The 18,570-nt window shown below is 32.4% G+C and overlaps 3 protein-coding genes across 5 annotated transcripts; 1 reads left to right on the plus strand and 2 right to left on the minus strand.

Moving 5' to 3' along the window:
- Positions 1-740: 740 nt before the first annotated feature.
- On the plus strand, positions 741-4,201 carry LOC107480754 (transcription factor VOZ1). 3 transcript variants are annotated; one of them, XM_016100921.3, is made up of 5 exons: positions 741-1,000; positions 1,590-1,833; positions 1,984-2,133; positions 2,643-3,144; positions 3,248-4,201. In XM_016100921.3, exons 2-5 carry the CDS (start codon positions 1,606-1,608, stop codon positions 3,799-3,801), a joined length of 1,434 nt encoding a protein of 477 aa, XP_015956407.1. In that variant the 5' UTR covers positions 741-1,000; positions 1,590-1,605; the 3' UTR covers positions 3,802-4,201. The 3 variants fall into 3 exon arrangements, with proteins under 3 accessions (XP_015956407.1, XP_015956406.1, XP_020994692.1); XM_016100920.3 differs by having other exon boundaries at positions 742-1,000; positions 1,586-1,833; XM_021139033.2 differs by lacking the exon at positions 741-1,000 and having other exon boundaries at positions 1,562-1,833.
- Positions 4,202-4,783: 582 nt separating this feature from the next.
- On the minus strand, positions 4,784-6,271 carry LOC127739574 (transcription elongation factor 1 homolog). Its single transcript, XM_016100919.3, has 5 exons — positions 6,097-6,271; positions 5,578-5,700; positions 5,423-5,493; positions 5,283-5,304; positions 4,784-5,171 (listed from the first exon to the last, which is right to left on the minus strand). Exons 2-5 carry the CDS (start codon positions 5,688-5,690, stop codon positions 5,111-5,113), a joined length of 267 nt encoding a protein of 88 aa, XP_015956405.1. The 5' UTR covers positions 5,691-5,700; positions 6,097-6,271; the 3' UTR covers positions 4,784-5,110.
- A 3,023-nt stretch (positions 6,272-9,294) lies between these two features.
- On the minus strand, positions 9,295-10,385 carry LOC127745593 (uncharacterized). Its single transcript, XM_052258478.1, has 2 exons — positions 9,929-10,385; positions 9,295-9,830 (listed from the first exon to the last, which is right to left on the minus strand). The coding sequence occupies exons 1-2, from the start codon at positions 10,383-10,385 to the stop codon at positions 9,295-9,297; spliced, it is 993 nt and encodes a 330-aa protein (XP_052114438.1).
- Between the last annotated feature and the right edge of the window lie 8,185 nt (positions 10,386-18,570).

Raw genomic sequence — 18,570 nt, forward strand, 5'->3', positions numbered from 1 at the left:
ATGATAATATCTAAATATATTAAAATATATTTATAAAAAGTTTTTTTATTAAAATACAATTAAATATAGAAGACATGCGTATTAAATAAAATATCAATAATATGTGGCATCTAAGATTTATTTAATATACAGACATAATAATTTAGTAAAGTGTACATATTTCATAGATCACTGTAATTGTGACATGCAACAAAATTTGTTTTTAAATCAAATTACAAGAATAATTAATCTATACTAGTATTTTTACCTATAATAATATTTCGAGAATATAAAACTTTTGAAATTATATCGACTTTGTCCTTATATTATAAATTATGACAAAAAAAATTTATAAAATTAAATTATTTTTACAAAAATATCGTAAAAGACAAAAATTTTCGTCAACTTAAAAAATCAGAATTTATATATTAATTTTTAAAAAAATATTTCATCTTAATGTTAACGGAGTATTATGTATAAATTACAATTAAAATATTATGTTATATATTTTAATTATTAAATTTATAATTAATTATTGATAATGATATGTTAAAAAAATTGAGTTGGCTGAAAAATAAAAAAGACAGACAAAAAGAGAGAAAAAAAGAGAATACTTTCATTTTAGAAAAAAATTATTTGATTTTAATTTTAAGAAAAAATATTATTTTAGAAGAAAAGAAAAGGAAGGTTTTTATTTATTATAATATTTTTGTTTCGCTTTATTATTAACTATAACTCTTTTACGAAGATATATTCATCGTTCACAGTGGAGTCACCATTGCTTTATTGGCTCAGCACAGTGAGGAAGAGAATGAGAGAAAGTCACTAACACAAAAAAGCTCTCTCTCTCTCAAGTTCAAACCCTTTATATTTTCCTGGCCTTATCAATCTTTTTTTTGTAAGAGATAGAGAGAGAGAACCGAACTCTTTCTTTCTTTCTTTTCAGCTCAAAACTCACACCAGCCATTTTTATTCTTATTTTTATCTCTCTGGAAAAAAAGTGGTCTTCACAGAATCTCAGGTAATAATATTTCCTGTGTTTCAGCCTTATGCTTAATCACACCTTTTCAATCGATCTCCTATGTTTTGTTGCGCTTTTATTGTGGTTCATCCAATTTAGGTTTTGGATTTTTCGATTTCTTACTTGATATTGACTTGGGTCGGTTTTACTTTCTACCTAGTGGATGATCCTTCAAGCTATGATTATGTGTTTATTCCAAATTGGAGTTCATTTTGGTGCTTTGCTCATCCTTTTGCTTTGTTTGTAATGAACTTTTTTATTTTCAGTTTTGGGTACCGATTTGTGATGATGTGGATTCTGAGTAATTTGATTGCTTCGATCTACATATTTGGGTTTCATTTTTACATCGGTAAAGGGGTTTGAGGTCTTACTATGTGTTTAGTTGATCAGTGAAAAATGGAGGCGAATTTTTATGTTGGATTCTTAGTTTTAAAATTTATGGAGTTTTTGGGATTGTAGAGTGGATTGGAATATGCTTCTGATCATGATAACCCTACCTACACGTTGCAGAATCTTTTGGAGTTTTTCTGAAGCATGTTTTCTGTATGTGTTTTATTTGTGACGAACTGAAGCTCATTTTGTTAGGAAGAGCTTGAGGCAGAGCAATGAAGAAGGTTTCCAAGACCAGCTGCAAGTCTGTATCACACAGGCTCTTTAAGGACAAGGCGAAGAACCGTGTTGATGACCTGCAGCTGATGTTCTTAGATCTGCAGTTCGCAAGGAAGGAGAGCCGTACAGTCGATGCGGCTGTCCTTGAGGAGCAAGTTCATCAGATGCTTCGTGAGTGGAAGGCTGAGCTCAACGAGCCCTCGCCTGCTTCTTCTTTGCAGCAAGTAAGCTAATATAGTGGACTTCATTTGATATATCTATCATGGGTGCTTTCCTTTCTAACCAATATTTGCCAATTGTGATTGGCATGTGTAAAATTGAATGACAATGTTAGTGGTAAAGCTGTGATTGTGAATTGTGATATTTAAATATAGGGTGGCAGTCTTGGGTCATTCTCCACAGATATCTGTCGATTGTTGCAGCTTTGTGAGGAGGAAGATGATGCATCTAGTCCATTAGCTGCCCCTAAGCCTGAACCTAATGATCAGACGCAGCAGATTGGGGGTAAGGTTGTATTCCAAGAGGTGAGAATCTTTTTCCCTAATTGGGGTTAATCATATGATATAATCGGCCATAATAACTATCTGGTCTTTGTGGCATGCACTGTTTAATTGTTAACTTTTTTAAGTTTATCTGTTTTTATTCAGTGCATTAGTGTAACTTGTATTATAAATCAGGGGTGACTCTGGCAATACAGGTGTCTAACATCATGTCAACATTGTCATACAATACGTTTTCTTATCACATGCAATTCTTTTGGGTTATCCTTAGTAAATTTTACTTGATGAACCTGGCCTTTGAAATATGGTTAGGAGAAAATTGGAATTGTTGATTCTGACTATTTTGGACCAACTAAGTAATGAGTAAGTTCTTAAAGTGATCAAAGTATCAAACCAAAGATTTGTGCTTCATTTTGTTTTAAGGAGGGGCTTTTAATTTGTTCCACATGTATTTTCATCCATTATATCAAATATTGTATCCCATCTGTAATTGTAAATTTGTAATACGTATCATTGATTTAAACGTAACGCAGGGTCAGCAGCAACATGATTTCCCATTGGTTGATGAGCGCAAACACTCCATCTCAGGAGTTCAAAATGTGGCAGCTAACAACCTGGAAGGACCTGCTTTAGAATATCACCAGTTTGATTTGCATCAGGACTTTGATCATGGTTTCTATACTGGTTTTAATGGGATAGGTTATTGTGAGGAGGATGCTATTCCTCAAATATCTAGCTACCTGCCAAGTATCTGCCCTCCGCCTTCTGCTTTCTTGGGCCCAAAATGTGCACTTTGGGACTGTCCAAGGCCTGCACAAGGGTTGGACTGGTGTCAAGACTACTGCAGTAGCTTTCATGCTGCTCTAGCCTTGAATGAAGGGCCACCAGGTATGTCCCCAGTTCTACGACCAGGGGGCATCGGTTTGAAAGATAATTTACTTTTTGCCGCTCTTAGTGCAAGGGCACAAGGAAAAGATGTTGGCATCCCAGAATGCGAGGGAGCAGCAACTGCGAAGTCTCCATGGAACGCACCAGGTAATATCATCTTTTTTTTTTTGGCTATCACTTTGGAAATGTACCAGGCACACAGGTTGACAAAGTTGTCCTTTGTGATTACTTCACTTCTTGTTTGATGCAGAGCTCTTTGATCTTTCTGTTCTCGAGGGTGAGACTATCAGGGAGTGGCTCTTCTTCGACAAACCTCGAAGGGCGTTTGAGAGTGGAAACAGAAAGCAGAGGTCATTGCCAGATTATAGTGGACGTGGTTGGCATGAATCTCGAAAGCAAGTGATGAATGAATTTGGAGGTCTGAAGAGATCCTATTATATGGACCCGCAACCACTGAACCATTTTGAATGGCACCTCTATGAATATGAGATTAGCAAGTGTGATGCATGTGCTTTATATCGGTTGGAACTAAAGCTTGTTGATGGGAAGAAGAGCTCTAAGGCAAAGGTTACCAATGATTCAGTTGCTGATTTGCAGAAGCAGATGGGACGGCTTTCTGCCGAGTTCATGTCTGATAACAAAAGGCCTGCAAAAGGCAGAGCTAAACTTAATGCCAAGGTTGGCTTAGGTGGTGTCTATTCCTCTTCAGGTAGAGTGGCTCCACTAAATGGAACATATGATTATGGTTTAGCTGCACCATATGACTATCTTGTTGATAACATGGGCGACTACTATGGAACATGATCTTCTTAAAGGGATGCGTATGATGATGCATTCAGCTTGGTTATACATTATTCTGTGCTGGGTTTTCTTTGTCCTCTTTTATCTTGGTCCTTTTATACTTTGATTCTTAGTAACAAGAATACAAGGTCATTTTTTTGCCTTGTTGAAGATATTGTGAATAGCTCATTCTCACTGGAATGCGGCTGCAGAGGCTGCTGGTTGCTGAATTCTAACTTCGGGAGATGATCACTTGCAGCAAAAAATTGCTGTATATCATTTATGATTAGCAACTTGGTGAATGTTAGCATTATATTGCCACCATCAGAATTGACCTATTTAGGTACAAAATTGATGTATTCAGCGCTGACTCTATTTTCCAAACCATGCTAATATAAGTCATTTACATTATTTTATGTTATCAGTTACAGGACAAACTTTTCGAGTTACATGATGTTGGATGTGTAATAACTAAAAACAAGTTTCGGTTCCTTTTTTGAGTAATTTTTCAAACTCAAAAAGGAATTGCAATTTTAAAGTCACCATTGATAGATCTACCTTGTGTTTCTGTTGCACAAAATGGGTAATGCTAGTTCAAATTCGAGCAATTTATTAGCAAAAATTAAGGATTTGCCATCGATGTATAATTCAAATAAAGGGAGATTTGGTTGGTTTTAGAGGGGTATCTGGTTATCATTAAATGTTATCTCATTATAGTTAAATTAGTTATGTTGAATGGAACAGAAGATCGAATGGTAAAGAATGAACATTCCAGACGATAATATTTAGTATAATGGGGTTTATTATCAAAATGATGGTGGAATTTCGTGTTAGGTAATTTAGACATGTGATGTGAACGGTAAGAGATTTGTAGAACATTTGGTCATGATGATAGATAAGTAGTCATGGACAAAAAGAAACCTAAGAAGATTTTGTATGAGACGATTAGAAGATAATTAATTATAAGTGCTTATTTTGGACCTGAACATTATAGGATACAATAATATAGTTTAACTTATATAGCCAATCTCATTCAAAAGACAAGGATAATACTGAAAACCTCGTCCGTAATGATACACTTTCAGAACTACGTTTAAGACCTTGTCTTTCCTTAATGGGAAACATAATTAGCTATTTGCGCATTGAAAATTGACACGAGACAAACACACATTGCAATAGCAATTATTCTCATTGTTTTAGCGTACATGTAGTTTTACAAACTCTATTAAAGAGTAATATAGGAACAAAACATGTAGTTGCACCAGTAGGAGCTGACACAAATACAGAATTTTCCATCCACTACTGCTCGAAATGGATTCTTATAATCACACTACTAAGCACCATCATCTTCCGGGTTGTTCACCCGTTCACATTCATCAATCCATTCACTGTATCTGCATTGTTCAAATGAAACTTCTTGAGTCAATCAAGTGGTTGTGTTTGTAAGACAAAGCGAAGAAAGAAGGGGGAAAGGGAGAGGTTTTCTATAGAAATATTTAACTTACATGTCTATTGGTTCAGATAAAGCTGCAAAAGACAACAAACATTCCAGGATCATCAGCAGATTTAAAAAACAAACTTGAATATGGGTTCAGATGATCGGTTAAATTGGGAGGCTAAAACTTTGATGTCTTCAGAAACAAACCTGTGACAGTAGTGCTAAAGCTCTCTTGGCAAATCCTGCAAGAAGCTTCCCCTATCAAGTTCTTCATATCACTGTTCAAAAGAATCCCAACAATTAATCCTCCAAGGAAATACAAAGCATGGAATCCTCTACAAACGCTAAACGAAATTGCTTACATTCGGCATTCGACACTGGTGCCGTGATTGCAGAAAGGGCAGCTGAAAACAGTGTCAAGCTTATCCATCCGCTTCTTTGGAGGTGGCTTTGCTGATGATTTCCTCTTTCCCATTGCTCAAATCCTATTTTTACATAAATGTTTGAGCACATAAAATCAAAGCTAGAAACTTCAATCAAGCTCTCAAAATCTTGAATTTTTTTACAACATTATTCAAACTATCTAACCACCAAAATTTTAAGATATTTTTTATTTCCCCTCCAAAAAAACACATTATTAAACCAAAAAGGTTGAAAATTAAAACTTGTTAATTCAATGAACCCTAGAATGCACATAATGAATCAATGATCGGAATCTACAAGTACAAGCAATGGAAAGGCGAATAGAGAAGCAAGAACTAAAGATGAATCCAAATCCCAGCCTTTTCCCCATTCGTTTTGGCGAATTGTGTGGATCAAAACAGCGGCAATGTAAACAAGATGAAAGGAAAACGTAAGCGATAAGGGAATAGAAAGCATACAGAGGTGGAAGATGAAACAAGCGCAGGCGATGAGAGAGAGAGAGAGAGTGGATGTGATTTGAGAAATTGAATGAATGAATGAATGGAAGGAAGGAGAAGGGAGAAGAGGAATGGGTAGAGAGTGGAGACAGCAAAAGATTGTGTTTTATATTGGGTTGTGAATCCCACGCGTGATGCGCTCATCGTATCATTATTTTGAAAAGATTATATTAAAAAAATGATGAATTGACCTGGACCATGACCAGGTGAAGCGAACCATGGATCTGATGATGGATGATATGAATGAGGGAAATTTTATGGTGCTGAAAAAAAAAAAAAAAAAAAAAACATGCGCACGACGCGCAAGCGTCGCTGACGCGTACGCGTTAGCCATACGTGTCTTGTTTAAGAGTGAACGCGTGGTTCTTTTTTTATTGTTCCTTGTCATAACTTTATGAATTGATTTTCTGTTACCCGTTTCCTTATGTGAGGTTAAACGAAAATAATTATGAAGTTAATTAACTAGGCTATTTGCACTGAACGTTTGAATGTATGTATTATTAATTTATTACACCTTTGTGTAAGTTTCTGGTTTGGACTTTGGATTATTTTTTGTAGATTTCTATTTACTAAAAGTTTTAGTAATTGGATTTACAAATTTTATTTATTTTTAATATTTTAACTTATCATAACAATATTTATTTAGCTTTTTATTCCAAGAAAATAAAATGTATTATATCAGCAATAATCTATATTTTGTATTAATATTAATATAATTGTGATGGTAAAATAAATAATATAAAACACATTTATTGTTATTGTAATATATTTAGTTCATTTTAATTATTTAATAATTAATATTAAAATATAAAATATTTAAAATGTTAAGATTTTTTCCTAACAAGTTAAAATATATTATATTATGTCATAATAATCAAGATAGTATAAAATATATTTTTAGGGTTTAAGTAATAAATTTTTTTATTATTCTACTATACAAATTTTTAGGTTCGATATTTTTGTTACAAGTTAAAATATTTATAAATTAATAAAACAATAATAAATATATTTTTTGTATTATTATTATAATTGAAAAACTTCTCCTTTTTAATGGTTTTTTTTTCGTTTTTTTTCATCCAAATATAAATACTAATAGGTTTTCTTAGTAGTTAATTGGACATCAAGTTATGGGACTTCTATTCACTTGATAAATATATTATTTTTATACCTTTTAATTTTCATAAGCTAATAAAATTTTGGAGATTACCCCAATTATAACCACCTTATTAATCCATTCTTATTCCAATATTCATATTTTTAAATTATCAATACAATCATAAAAAAATATATTATTTTTTTTTCTATTCATCATAAATAATGATCATAAAAAATAGTATTTTTTTTTCTTCTCTTTATACACAATTTTTTTAAAGATAAACAATACTTTTCTCTAATAATTTTTAACAAATTTTTGTTTCAGATATTTTAGTATGGGTAAGACAAAAAATCAATATCATATTATCATATTTTCGGTATTCAATTTAGTCTTGGAATTCAAATCGATATTTAATTTAGTCCTTAATTTTTTTAAATGACCAACTAAATCCCTTAAATTCAGAAATGTGCGTCTCCATTAGTCCCTCTCAGAAATGCCATCTAAACGTTGCTGATGTGTAATGTTAATTGCCATGTGGGCATTCCAGCTGTATGCTGAGGTGTGCCAAAGTTGAATTTGTTTCAAATTGATAAAATTGCCTAATATTACCCAAATTAGTCTATTTCAATTATAAAACCCTAATTGGCTTCCCTTCTTCAAACTGTATGCTACGTTCTTCTGTTCTTCGACTCTCCTTCTCTTCTCCGACTCTCCTTCTCTTTTGTTTGACCTCTCTTCTTCGCCGTAAAACCCAAATTGATTTGTTGTCTGTGTGAGTGATGATGGGTGGTGGCGACAGAAGCTAAAGTAGCTCAAGTAGGAACAACTCTGCAGGCAGACCTTATGGCAACAAAGGAATGTGAAATAGGGGAGGTAAGAACGCTGTTTTCTGTAATTGCGGGCTTCAAACGGTGATGAAGTACTCAACAACGGCAGAAAATCCTAGTAGACCATTTTATGGTTGTCCGAACTATGAGCTAAGGTTATGGCTGTGAAGAAAATGTTAAGATGGTTTGAGTTTGAGTTTGGATTCACCTGCATTTTTTTACTTTGCAGTATGAAATTCACTGTAATTTTTTTTGCTGGGCTGATGGATGTGAAGAACAAGTTTCTGCAACACCCATTCCACTAGAAGTTTTGCATGAGTTAAGTTGGAGGATGACAAGCTTGGAGGGTGATGTTAAGACCGTGAAGATGATGACAATGGTGCTGCTGGCTTTTGTAGTTACTTTTGGTGTGTGTTTAGGTTTTAGTTTGTTGAGGTTTATATTCAACAAATGATGATTATGTTATGAAATTTTAAATTTCTTAAGTGGTATGTAATGTCTTGATGAAGATGGAATGAAATGAAATGAAACACTAATTTGACATGAGTTCAACTCTTGATGCTGCACTTATTCTGCTAAAATTGTGTTCAACTAAACCTGAAAGAGATAAATCACAACATGAAGTAAACCAAAAACTTCATTAATTTAACATAGTTAATTCCGGAACATGGAACACGTGTTGTTTGTGCTAAAGCACATTGTGCATAATATACTATCACAACCCAAAACATCATAGGCCATAACAACATTCAAAGGTCATGCATACAAGTTTCAAAGGTTACATTACAAAAAGACAGCATTGTTTAACCATAACATTAAGCTACAACAACAGGAACTCAAAAAGTCACTACACGTTGTGCTAGTTAGACATTTTTTCTTGGTGGATTGAATTCTGGAGTTGGAACAAATTTCAAGAAGGAGGCCAGTTTTTCAGAGGTTGCTGCACTAGCTACATGAATAGTTTCTCTTGAAATCTCAGTTGGATGTGGAGCAGCCGCAGCAGTAGCAGCAGTGGATGAAGTTGTCCTCTTCATAGGGAGTTTCTCTATGCGTCTCTCACATTTAGTTCTCAGATTCCCTTTCTTGGCATTCTTTCAAGTCTTTGCAGCCTATGATATCAATAACAACAATATAAGTGTCATTATATGGATTTGTTTGTTTCCAGATTTATTAACTCAATCTCTAATTTTGATTAATGTTTTTAATACTATTATTACCTGAGTTGCAGGTTCTTGTTCAGCTCCTAGACCCCTTCAGCAGCAACTTCTGTTTGAGTATCAATTTGTCCCCTTCAGCACCAACCCCACATTCTTCAGTAACAACCTCACCTTCGTTACCTTTAGAACCAGTGTCACCCTTATTTGCAGCATCTTTAGCACCCTTTGCAGCAGCTGCTAGCTCATCAGCCTTTTGTTTCTTTGCTATTCTACAACTCCTTGTTGTGTGACCAACATCTCCACATGTTCCGCAGGTGAATTTGCCATATTTTTTCTTCAATTTTGTTGCTGTGCGCTCTTGGCTCCCCCGAACAGGTGTCTCATGTGCATCTTTTTTTCTTGCATAATGTGATGGCCTGCCACGGGATTTGCTCCTTACAGGTGGTAAGCAGTGGAGGTATTCTGATGTTTCCCACAACTGTTGGCCTCTTACCGGGTTGATATGGTATTCATAAGTCTTGTTGTATGAGCCCATTGTTAGCCATGCATGGACATAATTCTCGGGTCTACCATTCATGACTGAAATTGCAGCTATTGTATGACGACAAGGTAACCCTAGCACATAATAAATTTGAGTAACTAAGTGCGTTGATAGGTATACTATGGTGCAATTACACAAAAAAATAAAAACAATCAAACAAAATAGTACTTACCCGATAACTGCCAAGACCTGCAGCTACATGTTTGGTTTCCCAAATCAACCACCACATTATGTGGTTCACCATGCACTTCAAACATCACTTCAGCCGCATCTCCAGACCACATTGGTGTATAATACCTACTGTAATTCCTTTTCTTTGCAAGTCTACTTTGTTGAATCGGAGGTAAGTGTCCCACATGGCTAGAGAGTTTCAGTTTGTTCCTTGCCATACTAGTCATGGCATACCTCCTAACCTCCTCCAGTAAAGTCAGCACGGGCTTGCATCTGTATGGTTTGGTGGCAGCGTTGAACACCTCACACATGTTATTGCAGACATTGTCAACCTTTGAAAAGTCCTTGTAGTGAGCCCTGGTCCATGCCTGCCTAGAAAACTTGTCTAAATATGCCCACGCCTTCTCATTCACCCTCTTTATAGACTGCATATGTCCGTTGAATTCCTGGATAGTCATTGTTCTAACACACTTCCAAAGCAAACTCTTCAAGTGTGAGTCCTTCTATTGTTTCTGAAAGTTTTGCCAAAGGTGCCACGCACAGAAGTGGTTATGCGCACCTGGCATAACTTCACGTAATGCTGGGATTAAACCCTACAAGATAACAAAGTAATCACTTAAAAACCTGAGCAAATAACAGATTCTTGATTTTTACCAGATATATAATAATAAATTGAAAAATAGGGTCTAATTTGAACTTATGCGCTTAAGGATTCTTAAATTCTGCAATTGGAATGACAATAGTATACTAAATGAAGTTGATTGCATAAAAAAACAAAAATAGTCCTTTGAATTTTGTTCATTAATCCAAAATAGTCCTTTAAATCATTTATTGTGCCTCTAATTGAAGCATATATAGGTTATCTTCTGCATGTCAGAGATGAAGCACCAACCATGCTCTGTCTGATCTCCAATGTCTTCATGCAAGAGCTCCAAGAACCACTTCCAGTTGTCTTTGTTCTCAATATGAACAATTGCCCATGCAATTGGGTACACATGATTGTTCGCGTCCTGACCCATGGCGCACAGCAGCCATCCTCCATAATAGGTCTTTAAAAAAATCTCATCTAGTCCTATCAAGGGTCTACAGCCACCCACAAAACCTTTCTTGCATCCATGCAAACACACATAAAACCTTTCGAAGACACTTTCTCCGTTAGGCATTGGACTAACACCTAACTTGACATTTGAACTTGAATTAGATCTCAACAGCTCCTCTGTATAATCTCCGAGTTTAGCATATTCTGCAGCTTCATCACCCCTCACTATTTTTCTTGCATCACCCAAAGCTCTTGTAATTGTAGTCCTAGACAATTATATTCTAGTTTTTGCTTTAAAGTAATTAAACACCTCACAGTGTCTAAAAGCTGGGAGCTTCCTAACATTCTTAACAAGTACATCAGTTACCCAAGATCTAGTTGCACATCTATTCTTAAAAGTTCTCTCACATGTATGATCATCATTAAAGGTCTTAATCTGCCAACATCCATTCGGTTTGCTATAAGAATAAAACACCATCCAGGGACAATCTTCATTCTTGCATACCACCCTACATCTAGTAGTATCATTTTTCTTGTACCTTACACCCCTACCCTCTTGCAATGTATAATTTCTAACCCCTTTCGTAAAAGCATCTCTAGTGGTAAACTCCATACCTAGCTCTAATCTCACATTTCCAAACTTAGCAGTATAATTGAAGATGGGATTTGCAGCTGGGTCTGCTTCATCTTCAGAGTCTGGTGGAGTCTTCAGTTCATCAGATTTCCAGCTATCATCAGAAAAAGACACTGCCATACAGATTCATGCATTACATCATCAACAGAAACAGAATAAAATCAATACACATGCACATTAATTATAATATACGTTACATGCATTGCAAGTTTTCTTCATTCTCATCATCATCTACCTCCTTCTCGTAATCAGATGCATCCATTGATGGGAGACGAGAAGTATCTTCATAATTAATAACATTTTTCTTGCCTTTGTCATTGTCACTGGCATTCTTCCTGTTTCTCCTATCGCTGGTAGGACCAATATCATCATTGTTGTCATTGCTTGAGTCCACAGAATCAAGTGGCATGTGTGGCTTGTATAAATTATTTTCTGTAGACTCATAGGAATCAGATGATCTATCAACATTCAAGTGAACTGGCTCCTTGCTTGCTTGTTTCCTCCAGCCTTGTGATATTGTGATATACCTTCTAGAAATTTTTGTAGACATTTTGGATTTAAAGTTAATAGGCTTGGATTGTTTTTTTGATGTGCTGTTTTTTTTTATTTGTGAATTCTTGGTTGAGGGAGTGGGTTGAGAGCAAACTTTCTAAGATACGAATTTAGATGTAATGGAATTTGGTTGGGATAGAGATTTAGGAGACTTCGCCTTTGACCATGATTTGTGGCCTTTAAAATTTAGGGTAGTTGATTTTCGTGGACTGGGCTTTGAGGGAGTGGGCTGGGGGCAGTTGGCTTGGAAACAATGGGCTTGGAGGCAGTGGGCTGGGGGGCAATGGGCTTGGGAGCAACGGGTTGTGTCACAGTGGGCTGGGGGACAGTGGGTTGGGGGGCAGTGGAGATGGGGCAGTGGGTAGGGGACAATGGACTTAGTGTAGTGGATTTCAGTTCATCTGGGATAAAGATAACTGGTTCTTCAATTTGACTTAATATTGTGCTGGTTTTCTTCACAGATTCAACACCTTCTACTCTATCTTCTTCCATGCCTTCCATTCCGACCTTTTGGCCTATAGCATGATCCTCCTCAGACAAATCCATTACATCAATTATATCAGGAATCGAAGGTCCGTGCTCAAAATAGATGTGGATGACGTTGTTATTCTCATGGTAGTGCTTGATCATACTAACAAGGTCCTAGTCCACTTTCAATCTCCTAAGACCAAAATCCAACCCATCTTTAGGGTCCAAAAACCAACATGCTTCAGCCTTATCATACCCCAATTCTCTATAATAACCTGTTACCGCAAACACGTCAATATAGTCTTCATCAACTCCAACCCATTCATCATACAAGTCAGAAGTGTAGATAAAATTTCTCCCAGGATCTGTCTCAAACGCTCCACCATGGTGGAAAATAAGTTTCAATCGATCAGGCATCTGAAGTTTACAGCACAATGCACAAAACAAACAGGATTATTCATTTTGTCGCAGAACAGCCATATTACAAATAACTAGAAATCAAACTATATTTGTAATAAGAATGCATATATTTACTTCCTATTGACTATAACTTAAACCAGACTATGATTTATGTGGTTCAAGTTACATATTAGAAACCCTAAACCCTAACATTTGCGCCATCAACAACCACAACATTCTAAACCACTCCCTTACATATACAACAATGCATTCACACATAAGTATCAAGAATCCTCAATGAAATACAAAAAATAGAAGAGAGTGATCAACTTGAACTGTTACCTCTCACCGTCAACAGTGTACAAAGGTGATGCTACGTCGATAACTCCTTCACTGACAGGAGAGAACAGATTCTAAGGATGATCCTCGGCGAGCAAACGTGAGTGGGAAGTATGGAAAAATGAAGGGACGTAGGAGAAGAGAAAGCTTTTATGAGGTTTTGGTGGAAAACGTTGAAGTGGAAGGGGGCCAACAAGAATTGTTTATTCAAAGGGGGAGAAGGTGTTATTAGAAACGACGTCGTTTTACACACTTAGGGCATCCACTCCTTAAACGACGTCGTTTAATGAAATGTCCACATGGTAATTAACGTTACACATCAGCAACGTTTAGACGGCACTTCTGCAAGGGACTAACGGAGACGCACGTTTCTGAATTTAAGAGATTTAGTTGGCTATTTAGAAAAATCAAGGACTAAATTGAATACCGATTTGAATTCTAGGGACTATTTTAGGCATTTACTCTTTAATATTTTAACTTATCATAACAATATTTATTTAACTTTTTATTCCAAGAAAATAAAATGTATTATATCAGCAATAATCTATATTTTGTATTAATATTAATATAATTGTGATGGTAAAATAAATAATATAAAACACATTTATTGTTAATGTAATATATTTAGTTCATTTTAATTATTTAATAATTAATATTAAAATATAAAATATTTAAAATGTTAAGATTTTTTCCTAACAAGTTAAAATATATTATATTATGTCATAATAATCAAGATAGTATAAAATATGTTTTTAGGGTTTAAGTAATAAATTTTTTTACTATACAAATTTTTAGGTTCGATATTTTTGTTACAAGTTAAAATATTTAGAAATTAATAAAACAATAATAAATATATTTTTTGTATTATTATTATTATTGAAAAACTTCTCCTTTTTAATGGTTTTTTTTTCGTTTTTTTCATCCAAATATAAATACTAATAGGTTTTCTTAGTAGTTAATTGGACATCAAGTTACGGGACTTCTATTCACTTGATAAATATATTATTTTTATACCTTTTAATTTTCACAAGCTAATAAAATTTTGGAGATTACCCCAATTATAACCACCTTATTAATCCATTCTTATTCCAATATTCATATTTTTAAATTATCAATACAATCATAAAAAAATATATTATTTTTTTCTATTTATCATAAATAATGATCATAAAAAATAGTATCTTGTTTTCTTCTCTTTATACACAATTTTTCTTTTAAGATAAAAAATACTTTTCTCTAATAATTTTTAACAAATTTTTGTTTCAGATATTTTAGTATGGGTTAGACAAAAAATCAATATCATATTATCATATTTTCGGTTAAACTATTGTTTTAAAAACCATAATTTGATGTAATGTATGTTGTGTCCAAAGTGTTTTTAAACATATAATATGAACATTCTTCTGTGACCTTATACTTATTTTTAATATTAATGATTAAATAATTTAAATAAACCAAATATATTACGATAACGATAAATGTGTTTATATTATTTATTTTATTATTATAATTATATTAATACTAATATAAAGTATAGATTTATTGTTGGTGTAATACATTGTTTTCTTGAAATAAAGCTAAACAAATATTGTTGTGATAAGTTAAAATATTAAAAATAAATAAAATTTGTGATTCCAATTACTAGGAATTTTAATTAGATAGAAGCCTATAAAAAAAATCTAAAATCCAAGCCAAAAGCATACACAAAGGTATAATAAATTAATAATACACAAAAAAAAGTCAAAAGATTTAGATGTTTAATTCAAGACAAATAGCTAAATTAATTAACTTCACAAAGTCACAATTATTCACGTTTAACCTCACATAGAAAATCGGAAAATAGAAAATCAATTCAGAAGATTGGAAAATGGAAACACAACAGGAAGAATAAAAAAAGAAACCACGCGTTATTCTACAAATAAGATACTATAATTTTTATAGCATGTTTTTTTCTTCCGTCAACACCATAGAATTTTTCTTTAAATTACGTATTTATTTGGGTATCACTCAATTCATAGAAAAAAAATTCTAATAAAAATATAATTTTTTTAATATATTTAGTAAATTTTTAATAATAAAAAATAAATAAAAGATGTTAATTTAAAATTTGTTTGGAAATTATTTAAAAAAAATTTAATAATTTTTTTAAAAATTTTTTTATAAAAATAAAAGTGATTTTATGTTTAAATATTTAATGTAAAATTTTTTTATCTATTAATTAATTATTGTGCCCAAACATAATTATTAGAAAAAAATATATTTTTACATGAAATTATTTTTATATGTAAAAAATATATTTTTAAAAAAATTATTTAAAAAAATATGTAAATGGTAGCTTTTCAAAACAGATTTTTTTTATTTTTTAGTATTTTTGTTTTACTATTATAAATTTGTCAAACACACTAAAAAAATAAAAAAAATTTATTAATTTTGTTTTATCAATTTGATGGGCCAAACAAGCACTTATACTAATGAAAAACTCTCTTCATGCTAATCTCATGTGGAGATTTTCTGTGGGATTAAATTAAGAAAAATATTGTGCAATGAATAGTGAATTATTGTTGATGATATATAAGTTGATAACAGACATAAACATTACATAGACGATATACTTATAGTCGTATATACACATGAAGTTTATGGGATTTTTTATTTTAATAAATTAAATAAATATTTTATTTACTGAAATAAATAATGTTAAAAATTATTATAAAAATATGTCAGTCTCTATTATCTCATTTACAATGTTAGATAGTTTAATAATTTTATAAACAATAATGCGGTAGAAATTCCATAAATATAATTTATATTAGTGTAAAAATAATCTATTTTTCTTGCTTAAGGTGTTTTTTTATTGTACTGTAATGTAATTTTTTATTAATTAAAACAACTATCCATAAGATAATTATGTTCTTAAAAAATTTATTATTTAAAAAATTAGATTTTTGCTTAAAAAATTTAATCTAAAAGAAATTAAAAAGAGTTTTAAAATCAATTTAACTTATTAGGTAAATAATTTATTATAATATTTAATTGATAAATTATTCACAATTAATTTAAAAAATTATATTTAACAAAACTAAAGTTTTTATTGTTATTATTATAATTGTTTTAGTTTATTATTTCATAGACCAATTTCTATTTATTAGATAATATTCACAAAAATCTCAAAGCTGTCAACACTTAGTGGCGGTAGCACACCAATAAAATCCAACAAATAAATTATCAAATTAATCCAACGTAATTAACATTCATGGCGTTGACAATTGGACGTAATTATCACCTTTCCTCTAGTGCCACCCTTCTTCAGAGAAAAAAATTTCCCTTCATCACAGTAGCATGACCCGTTATGTGCTCAAATAGTCAAATGCAAAATGTACTTTCTACTGTTGTTCCTAATTCTGTTTCTACTTTTGATTTTAGAGAAATGCTTTTGCTCAAATTTTAGCAAGATAGGCCTTTTAGTTTTTCCTAATCTTTTTCTTTTTTCCCCTTCAAAAAAGGACATGTAATTTAAATTAGAAAATAGCAAATTGTTTTTTTTATAATATTATTTGCTCATCTAAAGTGTACTCATTAACATTATATTCATTCCGATGATAAAAATACAAAAGTTAGAGCCACCACGATGAATATCAACTATTAATTTCAAAGATTATTTTAAAATTTAAATTTAATTTAAAAAATTATTTTAAAACTTAAATCTATCAATATATAAATTTAGTATATGAAAATTTTAAGTATTAACAAAGTTTGTTTTAAAATTATATCTAAATTCCAAATCCAACTAATTTTTTTAGGATATTTTATTTAAATAAATATAAAAATATTTTAATTAGTTTAAGAAATTAAAATATTTTCATACTCATTTAAATAAAATTTTTTCCTCATCTCTGTTAGTTTCTTTAAAAAAGAAAAGAAAAAGAAAACAGTGCATTGGTATGCAGTGCAAGTGTATACTTGAATTTAGTTCCTTAAGTCTTGAAAATGACTCCTAATACTTGTAAATTACCAAAATAAATTATGTCTTTTAATATTATCAGAATACAACACTTATATATTAAAGACATAAACGTATCTTTTTTATTTTTATAGTGTTACGGACCTGACCCACGGAATTTCACACTTGGGATGGCCTCCGAACCCGGTTACCCAGATCCAAACCACCTCACCTTTTCAGAAGGCCTGGAATCGACCTAACAATCAAATTCAAATACCTCCTCTTATCTTACCCAAAGAAGATAAGATAAGATAATCACCATTATGAGAGCCCCATGTCTCCTCATGTATGTCATTCAGTCTATACATCTTATGCCTCTCAGATCCATTTTGACTTGAGCGTCGGAGTGCCTTTGCAGGTACCACCCCCCATTGCTCCAGTCAAATAATCCGACATCCGCCTCGACCTGCAAATTCCTGATCCATCTCTCAACCCGTACCGGAAGCATCCAGTACATATATAAACCGCGATAGGGATGTGGTAAATTATGATTTGGACGTAAGCCGCGGTAGTAGTTTTGCGATTTTTGATCAAATGCTTAAAAGGCATAAATGATAAACCACGATACCTCTATAGCGACTTATGCTTGCCTATATCAATTTAAAAGTTGGATGAATGATTAGGACCTTGTTTTATATCATTTTCAGGTTATATCAATAATAAACTTTAACATCTGATTGTTGTGCCTTATTTTGAATTTGAATTGGTTGGTTTGGCAGGTGCTTAAATACGATTTAGGTTGAGTCTATACTCTACACGTTTTTGAGTTTTGACACTACACTAGTTAGTCTAAACGATGATATGTTAAACTTGTATTCATATAAAAAAAATTCATTTATCTACAATGTGTTGTATGCATATCATTCCAACTATCATGAGTTAATTAACTTAATATTCATTCTTTTTGGTGTACCATTCTAGATTGATTACAATCTGATGTAAACAAAAGTGGTATAAAAATAATATAAGTTTTCATAAGTAGTATTGTATTAAACTCAACAAAAAAAACATGATACAGTTCATACAAACAACACCAAAATATATAACAACTTCAACTACTTGTACATGTGTACTTAATGCATCACAATAAGTCACATAATATTAAGAATTTTAACCTCTCATTTTCTTTTCTTATTCCATTCTACCTTTAGAAAATGAGAATAGTTCTTTTCAAATTTTTTTATAGCATTCCAATATAAATTCTATATTGTT

Source organism: Arachis duranensis, chromosome 3 (genome assembly GCF_000817695.3).
Source record: "Arachis duranensis cultivar V14167 chromosome 3, aradu.V14167.gnm2.J7QH, whole genome shotgun sequence".
In the NCBI taxonomy this organism is placed as follows: domain Eukaryota; kingdom Viridiplantae; phylum Streptophyta; class Magnoliopsida; order Fabales; family Fabaceae; genus Arachis; species Arachis duranensis.